The 14,189-nt window shown below is 40.4% G+C and overlaps 1 protein-coding gene across 1 annotated transcript; it reads left to right on the top strand.

Annotated features, from left to right (window-relative positions):
- Window positions 1-11,432: 11,432 nt before the first annotated feature.
- LOC138929082 (uncharacterized) lies at window positions 11,433-12,272 on the top strand. The gene is made up of 2 exons (XM_070288059.1): window positions 11,433-11,446; window positions 11,531-12,272. The coding sequence occupies exons 1-2, from the start codon at window positions 11,433-11,435 to the stop codon at window positions 12,270-12,272; spliced, it is 756 nt and encodes a 251-aa protein (XP_070144160.1).
- The last annotated feature ends 1,917 nt before the right edge of the window (window positions 12,273-14,189 follow it).

The raw sequence follows: 14,189 nt of genomic DNA, 5'->3' as shown, positions 1-14,189 counted from the left end.
GAACATGTTTCGACTCTGGCGCCCTTGTTCACTTACACCCCGTCCCTTTTTCAAGCGCTGGATGTTGCCTGAACGTTCACGTCTGGTGCCCTTCTTCACTTACACCCCGTCCCTTTTTCAAACGAGGATCGTGGGTGAACGTACACAGGATGCTCAGGATCACTCCAGGCGGAGCAGCACCGCCGCCGTGCGCCCTTTTCAATTGCCTTATCCGGGCGGAGCGGGACCGCCGCCGTGCGCCCTTTTTCAATTGCCTTAAGTGGGTGAACGTACACGTGTGGGTCAGGATCACTCCTGTCGGTGCAGGATCTCCCCGGTGCGCCCTTTTTCAATTGCCTCACCCTCTAAGTGAGGGGTCGTCGGTGCACGTGCATCGATCCGGGATCGCTACCGGGATCGCTCCGTTGCATTCGCACTCGTATCCATATCCCTGTGGGAACCCTTGAACACTTGATCTCAAGTGTCCTTTTACATGCACTGACCCTAATTTATTCCATCTTTATTACCCCCTCTTATGACAGGTTCATATCTCCCCCTAACTAAGTGCATTTTTATTATCTAAACCACTCTAATTTTGACAGCTAATCCATTAATTGCATTTTTATTACCCTTTTTACCGACATCAAAGGTCCCGAAAGCCGGGTTATTTAACTACTTATATTCTATTGAATTTTCTCCGCGAAATAATATGTCCTAATCAAAATCATGCACTGCGGAAAATTTAGGAATACTGAATACCATAATTACATAATCTCTGAAAATTAAGAAAAGCAAATAATTAACTTATCTAGTATAATTTCGTTAACAATTATTTAAAACCTTGGAGTTACAGAAATTTAAGATCTTGAAGAAAGCATACAAAAAAAAAATAAATAATAATAAAATGATAATAATTTCAAGAATTAAGAATAGCAAGTAAATTAAAGTCGAACTAAAAGCTGAATTAAATGAATATGAAAGCGGTTAAAGAAATCAATAAGCAAAAGAACATTTATTTAGTTTATTCCTTTTATTATGAATTATTATTAAAATTAATTCTTAGTTCTATTTCTTAATTTTCTACTTAATCTATAGAATAAAGTTGTTACTTGAGAACGAAAAGAATATAAACATGAATACCTAAACTTTATATATCATTCCGCTTCATAAAAAGGGCAGTAAATCTAATATTGAACACTATAGAGGTATTGCAAAACATAGTGCGATTCCCAAATTATTCGAATTTCTAATTACTACTCAGCTTCAGCACCAATGTAGCTCAATAATGTCCCCCTCACAGCATGGCTTCATGAAACGTAAATCAACGTCTACAAATCTCCTTGAGTTTGTTGCTGTCATTAGAAACGCATTTAAAAATAACACCCAAACCGATGTTATCTTTACAGATTTCAGCAAAGCTTTCGATTCGGTGATTCGATTCAATTACTGCTGAAGAAACTTTGTCTGTTGGGTTTTCCGGTTACGTTGATTAAGTGGATTTCTACATATTTGTCGAACCGTACTCAAAGAGTTGCATTCAAGGGTTCATTCTCAAACCTTGTTCACGTGACTTCTGGCGTTCCTCAAGGGAGCCACCTCGGTCCTCTTCTCTTTGGCATTTTTATAAATGATCTGCCCCAAGTTATTCTCCACTCTTACGTCTTGATGTATGCTGATGACGTAAAACTATGTTTGCCTCTTGTGAATCCTGACTCTGCTCAGCTCTTGCAAGCTGATTTAAACAACATGATGTCCTGGTGCACTCACAATTTATTGTTTCTCAACAACTCCAAATGTAAATACATGTCGTTTTACCGCAGAAATTGTTTCCAGGCTAACTATTCCTTAGGCACGTGTGTTCTTGAACGTATCCACTCTGTAACGGATCTTGGTGTTCTATTTACCCACAACTTGAGCTTCACCGATCACATCGGTATAATTGTTGGTAAAGCAAAGGGAGTTTTTGCTTTCGTAAAACGATGGTCTAAGGAATTCGATGATCCCTACACTACAAAACTTTTATATATATCCCTGGTTCGGCCCATACTCGAATATTGTTCGTGCGTATGGTCCCCTCAATATGCAAAGTATCAGGATCTTATCGAATCGGTACAGAAACAATTCCTTTTGTTCGCTCTTCGGGGTTTAGACTGGGACCCTCATCGCCACCTTCCTCCGTATGCCGACAGACTACGCCTTCTGGACCTGCCCTCTCTTAAGGATCGTCGTACCTGCCATGGCGTGATGTTCCTGCATAAATTAATAAATGGATATATTTTTTCCAGTAATCTTCTTAAGCAAATACGCTTTTCAGTTCCTTCTAGGCCATCACGTTACTTTCGGCCTATAGCTTTGGATATTTGTAAAACTAATTTCGAGGCACACGATCCTTTTCGCGTTTTATGTTCGCTTTACAACGACATGTACTCTCTTTTATATTTTGAAATGTCATTAGACTTTAACAAAAATAATATTTTAAGACACCTATCCTTGCCTCTGACCACCTGATGTGAGTCGGAGCATATCATTAAAAAACACTCCTTATCCGGTCTGAGGTAAGGATATGGATTCAAAATGGCAGATATTTGCTATTCTTAATAAATAAATAAAAAAAAATAAATATCGAACTCTGCTGATGTCGTCGCGGTCTTAGGGTCAAAGGGATCACCAGAGCCATGCTCTAGCGGTGGTGGTCATAGGTTGGGTGGGCATATAACGAGCACAATAACACCGGTGTCCTCGCAAAAGTTAGGGATCTCTCTCTGTCCTTTCTTCTTCTGTTCTATATAACGAGCACAATAACACCGGTGTCCTCGCAAAAGTTAGGGATCTCTCTCTGTCCTTTCTTCTTCTGTTCTATCTTCATCCTTTTCCTCTTCTAGTTTTTTTTTCTGTTTGAATTTATTTATACTTCTCCCGATTTGGTTCTAGTTCCTATTTTTGTCGCAAGCACGCTCAATTCTCTTCTTTATTAGTAATAATGTGTAGTTTGTGTCCGAGATCTGAGTAGGCAAGACCTCCACCCCCAAAGCCGACGAGCTAGAGCCGGAAAAATACAGCGTGCCCCGCAGCTCAGATCCTCGAAAGCAGCCAGAATACAACGTTACACACTACATTTTCAGGTATCTTGTAACCCTTACCAAGGTGTCTGAAGCATTCAAAATATTAAGCATTGGATAGGCAAAAGAAAAAGCACTATTAAGCAATAATAATTACGACAAACTGCAATAATATGTAAATATGTATAAATATAAGAAAAATTTTAATTCATTGTAAAAATAGAAATAAGTAATATAAACCATGATCAGCTAGTCAGGACGGCCGAGTTGTGGTAGGCTAGATACACATAAGGCCCACTGTACATTGTATTAGCATAGAATCAGGATAAAGCCCATTGTATTGAAGAGGCATACAAGATAAAAGCCCCGTTAGAATTAAGTATAACACTGTCATCTCTGTCTATCTCGCACACTAGCATTAAGGGATAAATACGTATGTATACCTATCTAGCTTACGCATCGAAAGGTATAAGTAAAGGACAAGAAACGACGCCGCGACATTCGGTGGCGTGCGTTAATTGAAAGAAGTCGGAAGTGTGTTTTAAAGGATAAAGATTACATTACACCGGATTCATTTTGGCGTTTACAATAGGAACGATCGGTAAATTAATAGAAACAAGAAAAGAAACTAACTTCGGCACACCGAAGTTTGTAGATTGGTTTTGATATTTATATTATAATTTATAGGAACAGAGTTTCATTACATTTTACTTATACTTATTATGTTTAAAGTTTGACAGTTACAGTTTTACATTCAGCTTTACATTTTCTCTACATCTACCGATCGCTTCTATGGCAGCTATATGATATAGTTGACAGATTTTTATGAAATTTATACCAAAATTCTAAAATAATAAAAAAGCTCATATCTTAGAGTAGATGAAAATACAATGAAAAACAACGAAGTTAAATTTTTTTTTCCTAATAATTTCCTGATCGTTCCCATCGCAGCTATGAGATATAGTCGTCCGATTTTCATACAATTTTTACCAAAATTCTGGAATAATATAAAATGGCTGTATCTCAAAAATGATGCAAAAATATTGAAAAACAGTCAAGTTATAATTTGTTCAGGTCAGGGTAGGACCAGGTATGAAGCATTACGTTAAAAACCTTGTTCAGGCAATTCAGTGGCGACTTATCTTTGAAACCCAATGTTTACATTTAGTACCTAAGATCATAGAGCTGAGCTTGCATGCTCATATAGCGAAAAGCTCTCTCTTACTCACTCAAGAACCCATTATTTGTACATCAAACAGCCCAAGAAGGAGCTTTAATAAAATGTGAAATCAATCGCAATCTGGAATCGAAAGCGTTCAGAAGCCCTCATTTGTGTCCGCATTTAAATATATTAGACACATAATTTGCCGTACCGGCCAGTTCGTAATTGCGCGAACATTTTTGGAGCCCCCCGGGTGGACATTTGGATCCCCATCGCTGGACATTTGGAGCCATATCGTTGGAGCCATTGGAAGCAGAACGTTGGATACTTTAGTTGGAGTCGATTTCTGGACGTCGGGCAATAAAATCTGGATTTAAAGCCCGCATCGCTGGATTGTTTGGAGTCAACGCTGAAGTGGTTTGAATTGTAAGATGCGCCCTTATTAAAATAAGTCGCATCAAACAAATAAGGTAATAATTCTGAAAAAAATAACTTGCGAATGATTTTCGTCTAACTCCACGCATACACATACATAGTACTGCTAATTTGGAAGTAGTAGCAGACAGAAGAATAAAGTGCATAAAGTACAAGAATTTACCGTACGTTTTTTCGACTTTTCGTTGTGCCCAACTTCGTTTTTTTTTGGCTGCATTTGTCGGTACAGTCGTGTTAGTTTTCTTGATCGCCACTCAGCTAAGCCAGCGCTCATACAGTTGTTTCGCTCATTGCGCTCAATTAATTGGAATTCACTCATAAGGTCGAACCGTTTGAGTTGGTTTGAGTAAAATAGTTCGGAGTGGATTGAGTCTGAGTGATAGCGGGACTCTTTGGATTGAGTTAGAGTGGAACATTTACAACATCGTTACAACTCAATAAATTAATTATCGAAAATGACTCGACGACGTGGAGGTTCTGACAGCAATACTTCTGTTGTAGAAGAAGTCGATTCGGAAGGTATTATGAAAAAATTAAAGTCAGTTAAGGCAGATATTAATCGTCTAGCGCAAGCCATTAAAACTAAAAAGATTTCTTTAAACCCCACGCAATTGGATTGTCGGTTGAGTATTTTAGACACGTATATAGATCGAGAAAAACTTTACAACTGCAAGTGAAGGATATCGATTCGGAATTATCATCGCGGGCCGAACTCGATGATTTGTGCGTGGTAACCAAAGCATTGTTATTGTCTTTAAAAGGCCCAACCCCGCCTAATAATTTAAACGAGTCAGTTTTGAATACAACTATATCGCATACACGTCACTTGCCGCGAATGCAGTTGTCAAATTTGGTGGGAAGTATTCCGAATTTAAAAACTTTATTGGATTGTTTTCAAGTATAATTGATTGTGACCCATCGCTAAGCAACGTGGAAAAATTTAATCATCTATTATGTTGTTTAGAAGGTGAAGCTCTCGGTACTGTTAAAGCCTTTCAGGTGACGGATCAGAATTATGCGAAAGCTCTTGATGCACTGAAACAAGTTTATGATAATGAGTGCCTTATTTTTTTTGACGGAATATCTCAATTTTTCGAACTGCAGGCTTTACAGGTGCACTGACATGGCGTCCGCCGTGGATATTTTTTACAGTGCCATGAATGCGTTCTTTGCGTCGTGTGTTCCGTTGACCTATCCGTCGGTGTCTAGTAAACGCCTTTGGTTCACTAAAGAGCTGACACGCCTACAAAACGTTAAGTATAGGCTTTATAATCGTTATAAACGTACCGGATCTCCTACTGTTCATTCAAGATATCTTAGTGCTCGGGCGAATTTCACCGTGCTTAACGCGCAGTGTTATAAAAGTTATTTAACTCGTTGTAGGATTCAGTTCACGCAGGACCCGAAACAGTTTTATAACTTTGTTAACACTAAGCGAAAACCCAATCTACATCCTTCATCGCTTTCGTTCAAGAACGCTACAGCAAACTCTGATCAGGCCATCGCCGATCTCTTTGCCGACTTTTTCAAAACTACGTATTGTTCCTCAAACAGCTTAGATCAGACTTACTCTTTTGATTTGCCCAAGTCGAACCTAATTTTCAGTCCTATTTTTACCGAAAGCTCCCTTAGTTCGGATCTTCATCGTGTAAAACCAGTTTACTCACCGGGTCCCGATGGAATACCAGGCTGCGTGCTCAGGTATTGTGCCGGAGCTCTGTACAATCCCCTTCTGAAATTGTTTACCTTATCTTTATAAACCTCAGAATTTCCCCTTATTTGGAAGGAATCATTTATCATTCCTCTCCACAAAAAAGGTTGCAAATCGGACGCCAGCAACTATAGAGGAATCTCTAAGTTGTCGGCAATTCCAAAACTCTTCGAGAATGTAATTACTCCTCACTTGCAGCATTTATGCAGATCCGTAATTTCTCCATGTCAGCATGGTTTTATGAGGCGAAGATCGACCACTACAAATCTCCTGGCACTCACCTCTTTCGTTATTAGAGGTTTCCAACGTAACTTTCAAACCGACGTGATTTACACAGACTTCAGTAAAGCTTTTGTCTCGGTTAATCACTCTCTTCTTGTAAGGAAGCTTGACTTAATCGGGTTTCCTGTCGATCTTCTTAAATGGATTTTGAGCTATTTGAGTGATCACTTCTGGCATCCCACAGGGTAGCCACCTCGGCCCGCTGCTATTTACATTGTTTATCAATGACCTCCCGCTGGTTCTAACGAATTCTAGAGTACTTATGTACGCTGATGACGTTAAGCTATGCTTGCAGTATAAAGACACCTCTTGCCAGTCAGACCTGCAATCGGATCTTAATAACTTTCAAGCATGGTGTCGTGCTAATTTATTACATCTCAATAGCTCTAAATGCAAGCTGATGACATTTTCACGTGTCACTCCCCAGTTTGCCACTTATATGCTAAATAATTGCGCTCTTGAAAGAATATCTCTTGTTGATGATTAAGGCGTTCGCTTAGACCATAAACTTTCGTTCTCTGAACACATTTCGTGCATGGTTAATAAAGCCAAAGGCATGCTCGGTTTTATTAAGAGGTGGTCGAAGGAATTCGATTCCCCTTATATAACGAAGACCCTTTTTACTTCGTTAGCTCGCCCTATTTTGGAGTACGGTTCATGCGTCTGGAGTCCTCGATTCGGAATCCATATTAACCGTATTGAATCTATACAAAAGAACTTTTTACTTTTCGCTCTCCGTGGCCTACCTTGGGATGCTGATGAGAGGCTACCGTCCTATTCTAGTAGACTCCTATTACTTAGCTTACCCTCCCTAGCTAACCGTAGAACGATGCTTGGTGTCGTATTTCTTAACAACTTAATAAACGGTGATGTTGAAAGCCCCTATCTCTTAGGGTAGCTCAATTTCCACGTTCCTCGGCTAACATCTAGAACCCGTATCCCTTTAGTAGTAAATCACTGTATGCGGGAGTTTGAAGTACATGAACCCTTTAGGGTTTTATGTACGGAATACAACCGCCTCTCTGGCATTATTATTCGTAGTGATAGCCCTTCTGTAATAAAAACTTTAATACTTGTTGAGTTAGCTCGTAATGTATCACCGTAGTCTAATTTTGCATGCGTTCTTATTTATTTATCGTAGTTATTATTTAGATACATTATATTATTTTTTCAATATTTATTTTGCATGCGTTTTTATTTATTTATCGTAGTTATTAGTTAGTTACATCATATAATATTTTTTTATAAGCATTCGTAATTGCAGACTTGAGGTCATAGTCGGCTTCGATTTTATAAAAATCAAAGGCTCGACTTTAGCTAAAAACAACAAAAAGAACTTGTCAACAGACAAGTAGCAGATGTGGTGACGATCGTTTCGTTGGCGCTACCCAACTCATCAGACCACTTGCTAACTATTACCGATTTTCTTGGTACTTTACCTTCAATCTTAGCTTAGACCCGTTGGGAATCGTAAGCTTCGATGCAAAGGCAAAAGCAAACCCTGAAAATCGGCAATAGTTCTTTTTGTTGTTTTTAACCAGTTCTTTGGCATTCAAGTCTGTCAGACTTGTCATAAGCCAAGCTTAAAAGCTTTTATGTGTGGTGGCGTGGGCTTTTTTATTTTTTTGGCGAATCTCCCCTTTGGGTTTACTTTGTTTTGTAGTATAGCTTTTAAGCTTGGCTTATGACAAGTCTGACAGACTGGAAGCGGGACCCCGCGCAAAAACAAAAAAAAAAAAAAAAGCCCGTCAGCTAGTGCGTTGAGGTCACTAATTGATACCGTATCTGTAATTTATGAGTCCCTATTGTCTGTTGGTGATGAAAAGGTTATTGCAAACGCACTTTTGATTCATATAGTTATGTCGAAGGTTGACGGAAAGACTCGCTCTAGTTGGGAAGAGAATTTAGATTATCACAAAATTCCGTTGTGGTCGGATTGCGTTAGTGCCCTCAATAAGCGTTTTCAGCATTTGTCGGCTGAAGAAGCCACAACCGGACGGTCAAAGGGTCGCAGAGGACAGCAAGAACAGAAAGGTAGGCAGTTCGGAAAAACGGCATTGACAGCAGAACAAAAAAGCAAAATGCAGGAAGTAAAATTTGTGTTCTGCAAATCAAATGATCACTTTATCACTACATTTCCGTCATTCTCAGCTGCGGCTGTCATTACTCGTTTTAAATTTGCCAAGAGAGTCCCACTTTGTATAAATTGTTTGAAAAAGGGACATAATGTATCGGCATGCAAACTACCTCACTGCGGGGTATGCTCGAAACCCTACCATACATTGTTACATCGATACACTGCTGATGTATCCATACCACAAAATGTAGATTCTGCAGCAAGCCATCTACGTAGCTCTTGTCCGATTCAGCCAGCCAGGGTACTTCTGGATTCCGGTTCACAGGTAAATTTTATTACGGAGGAAATGGCAAGAGGATTGCAGTTAAAGCGGATTCAAAAAGAAATTAATTTGTTGGAAATTGGAAAATCGATCTTATTTGCGCACCAAGTGGTGCAAACCACTTTTCGCGTTCATGGCTTTTAAATGGTTCTTATGGTTCTTAAGTCTATTTCATCCCACCATCCAGAGAAAGGCGTAGATGTTGAACATTCCTAATCACCATTCTCCCGCTAGCTGATCCAGCCGTTCATAAGCCTCAAAAAATAGATTGACTGCTAGGAGCACACGCATTCTTTTATATGCGAAAAGATGGTCAAATTAGACAGAAAAATACACTCACTTTGCAAAACACTGTTTTTTGTTGGGTGGTGTCAGGACGTTATAGATCCAAACAACACCAAAGGACGGAAGTGTGCTCTATGGTAAGCACCGTGAATGAGTCTGGTCCACTGGAAAAATTAGTCAAACGTTTCTGGGAGTTGGAACAAGTTCCAAATGTGTCCGAGGACAAACGGTATACCCCAGAAGAAATGCTTTGTGAGAAAATCTTTAGAGAAACAATTGTTCGTTTATCTTCAGGTCGATTCGGCTGAATACTGTCACATATGAAACAGCAAGTGCTTCTTTTCTTGCAGTTAGATGCTTACAATATCTCAGCGACAGCCATTTACAATCACATCTTAGAGGTGCAAGAGCACTTGCCAAAAGTTTTTACGTTGATGATCTGCTCACTGGGGCAGATACAGAAGAAGAAATAATCATTCTTCGTCGAGAACTTGTTAACATCTTGGAACCTGCAGGCTTTGTTCTAACAAAATGGGCTTCGAATTGTGAGACTAATATGTATACCAAATCGAATACAGAAATTTTACATGGAGATCTTGAAGACCTCAAAACACTTGGATTAATATGGAATCCGCAGGCTGATGTGTTTAAGTACCGCGTTAGTAAGGTATCTTCTGATCAGTTGGTAACCAAAAGATCAATCTTGTCCTTTATCGCTACTCTCTTTGATCCGTTGGGTTTGTTATGCCCAATTATAACCAAAGCAAAAATATTTCTTCAAGAGGCTTGGCTCTTGAGTCTAAACTGGGTTGATCCTGTTCCCAAAGAATATGAAAATAGGTGGAACCTAGTAAAAAATGACTTTGCACTGTTGGAAAGTTGACTATACCGAGGTTTGTCGAAACAAGCAAGAAAGCAGTGTGTCACATTCACGGGTTCCCAGATGCTTCTACACGAGCCTATGGGTGTTGCCTATATGTCAGAGTGGTTGATCCAAGCGGGATATCTGTGCACTTATTAACAGCAAAATCTAGAGTAGCCCATTTAAAAACAAAAACTATTCCTAGACTGGAACTATGCGCGGCGCATCTATTAGCAAAACTGTGGGAAGAAGTTCGCAGCATTATTGACTTTCCTGTAGAGAGCGTTGTACTGTGGTCCGATTCGGAAGTAGTTCTTCACTGGATACCAATTCACCCATCCCAGCTTGCTACATTTGTATCGAATCGAATTGCTGATATTTTGGATATTGTGTCATCAGCGGTTTGGCGACATGTGCCAACAAAAGAAAATCCTGCGGATTTAGTGTCACGCTCTGTGGATGAGCAAAATACATCGTTTTGGTACAATAGTCCTAGTTTTTTACAGAAGGAAGCGGAATACTGGCCGCAAAACTCGCACTTTCAGCTCTCAAAAACAGAGTCAGAACTAGAATTCAAAAAGTCACGCGTCGCACTTATCGCGGCCGAAAGTGAGCTAAACCCGATTCTCAATGTTGTAGAAGGGTCATCTTGTTATCTAAAGGGAGTTCGCATAGTATCCTACATTTATCGATTTATCAACCTTCGAAAAAATGTTACTTGGAACTCAATTTGTCCGTCAGCGGACGAATTGGGAACGGCATTTCTTAAGGTAGTAGAAACGGTTCAACAGAAGGCCTTGCAGATGAAATTGTGAAGCTGGAGAAATCAGCCAATTTGCGTGCGGGAATTCAAAAGTTACTTGGGAATTCATCATTCTCCCTGCTACGAGTAGGTGGTCGTCTACTACATGCCCCCATTGCGCACAACGCTAAATTCCCCTTACTAATGCCAAAGAACTGCAAATTTGTGAATCTATATTTGAGACTCTTACATAGAACAAACTGTCATGCGGGACCAAGTTCGTTGATGGGACTTTTAAGACAATCAATCTGGCTAATAAACGCGCGCCGTGAGTGCAGTGCCATTGTAAGGCAGTGCGTCCATTGCTTTCACTACAAACCAAAACTTCTATCACAGATAATGGGTAATTTACCAAAAGATCGACTACTGGGAAATAGACCCTTTGAAGTAAGCGGAGTCGATATGTTTGGCCCAGTCAAAGTCTCACTAGGAATTCGTGGAAAACAGCCAATAAAGATGTACATAGCAGTGTTTGTCTGTTTTGCATCAAAGGCTGTTCATTTGGAAATCGTGAAAGACTTGATATCTAATACATTTATTTTATGCTTATCTAGGTTTCTGGGTCGCCGCGGGCCTGTTGTCAAACTTTATTGCGACAATGCTACAAATTTTGTGGGTGCGGCCCGAATCCTCAAGGAGCACATGGAACCCTTCGGCACCAACGACCAGAGCATCAGGTCGTGTGCTGCAGCACACCGATTCACCATCGAATTCATCCCGCCCAGAGCGCCACACATTGGCGGTCTTTGGGAGGCGGCCGTAAAGTCGGCCAAGCACCTTTTGTTGAAGGCTATGGACAAGGCAATTCTCAAGGAGGACGAGCTGCATACAGTCATCGTGGAGGTGGAAGCCGTGCTAAATTCGAGGCTGCTCATCGTGGACAGTGGCAGTCCCAACGAGGGAGAGGTTGTCACACCAGCGCATCTACTCGTAGGCACAACGCTAGCAACGCTGCCACCCGCATCCGCGCAGCAAAAGGCAGACTGCAACCTCATGTACTTGCAGAGATGGCAGCTAGTCTCAGCGATCAAACAGCGATTTTGGAGCGACTGGTCGAGAGACTATCTTCTGAGCCTACAGCAGCGGGGAAAATGGACCAAAGGCGTGGAAAATCTTCAAGTCGGAACAGTGGTGGCGATTCACGAAAACAACGTTCCCCCCCAATTGTGGATAACAGGCGTAGTCGTAGAGGTCATTCCAGGACATGATGGGAAGGTTCGCGTAGCTGTAGTCAGAACAAAATCTGGCATATACAAGCGGTCTATTCACCGCCTTGCACCTATTCCTATGTGTTGAAGCATGTTCAGGCAATTCAGTGGCGACTTATCTTTGAAACCCAATGTTTACATTTCGTACCTAAATTCATAGAGCTGAGCTTGCATGCTCATATAGCGAAAAGCTCTCTCTCTCTCACTCAAAAACCCATTATTTGTACATCAAACAGCCCAAGAAGGAGCTTTAATAAAATGTGAAATCACTCGCAATCTGGAATCGAAAGCGTTCAGAAGCCCTCATTTGTGTCCGCATTTAAATATATTAGAAACATAATTTGCCGTATAGGCCAGTTCGTAATTGCGCGAACAAACCTAAAGAAGCGCTACCTTAAAAGAGTACGGAATTTTCTTATGCATTGCATAAGACATTCTATCGTAGCCGGGACATTTACTTTTTGCCGTTTGAATAGCAAGTTCAATTTCCAGAATAGTAAAATTTAGTTCGAGTTGCTTGGCAGAATTGCATAACGAGCTTGGTTGGTAGGAGCTATTTACGTAGCTTTCCTTTAGTTGGACGTAGTTCTGAGAGAAATTGCAGTTGGCAGAGTATTTTGACCACGTATTACCAAGTTCTTCAGCTATTTTGCTTTCACAAGTAATGAGGCCGGCTTCGGTTTTTAAGAATTTTATTAAGGTGGGAGGCACACCCGCATGGCGCTTAACATCGGACCATATTTTTTTTTAACAGGAGAGGGGCGAGATGCGTGATGTAAATTTGTCTAGGCAGGATCGTTTAGCTGCCAGGACTGCCTTTTATGAACAGAGAATTTGATTTTTTATAGTTCAGGAGGTTTGCGGTAGACATGTTGGACTTATACGTGTGAAACAAGGCTTGCTTTTCGTTCCTTAGCTCCGGGTGGGAGCCTCCAAGGAACTTATGCTTTGTGCCATATTCTTTTTATTTATGGAATATTGCGATTGACTGTAGCACGAATGCACTAAGTTATTTTAGCGACTTGGTGGTTTATTGATTTGGATTTTAATTTTTAAGGGAAGTTTGAACATTCACTCTTGAAAAGTTTCCAATTTGCAAGGTCAGTTTTGTATTTCGGCAAAGGGGGGGATCCGTCTGGGTTTGAATTTATACACAAAGTTATGTGAATAAGAGAAGTGATCACTTCCATGTGGTGTTTTGGAAATTGATCAGTTTGTTAAGTGTGCAATTCGTGGGGAAATAAAAGATATGTCTACGTGTGTAAGCGTATTGTGGGTAGAAATGTGCGATGCTGAGCCGTCGTTGATCATATTAGAATCGGCGATGGTCCGCTCTAGGGCTTGCTTGCTTGTGGTGGTCAGTGATGCCAAACTTTTTTTGAAAAAAAAAAAGAACAGATTGAGAAAAAAACAGGAAAAAAAAGGATGTAAACTTTAAAAAAAGGATAGAACAAGAAAGGAAGCTAACTTCGGCACACCGAAGTTTGTACACCCTTGCAGATTGGTTTTGATATTTATATTATAAACTAGAGGACCCGGCGAACTTTGTCTCGCCTCAACACTGGTAATTTATATTTGTTGTGACATTTTTTTGACTCGAAACCAGTGGAGAGCGACGTGATAAAAAATATTTTTTGTTTTGTTATCCGGTGCAAAAATAAATAATGATGACGGCTTTCCCACACGCGAACAGGCTACGTATAACTGGCCATGTGAAAAACATTGATATTCCAGATTTATCCCGTAGACTTCCAACGATTGGCCTTGCGATTTACTGATTGTCATCGCAAATGTCAATCGAGCTGGGAACTGAATCTTCTTAAATTGGAATGGAAGATCTGTTGGAATAATCGGAAATCATGGGATAGGACTTTCCTCTCCTTAAAATTTGCCCTTAATGATCGTCGCTTGAATCGCGTACCGTTGCATAATCTCGGATTGCATGTGAACGTGATGAATAATTCCGGGCGCCCGTAATTCCGGACATACCTCATCGCATCTTGAG

This window comes from Drosophila kikkawai, chromosome X, assembly GCF_030179895.1.
Source record: "Drosophila kikkawai strain 14028-0561.14 chromosome X, DkikHiC1v2, whole genome shotgun sequence".
Taxonomy (NCBI): Eukaryota; Metazoa; Arthropoda; class Insecta; order Diptera; family Drosophilidae; genus Drosophila; species Drosophila kikkawai.
Note: the sequence above shows the minus strand (reverse complement) of the source record. Positions and strands in the feature narration are given on the sequence as shown.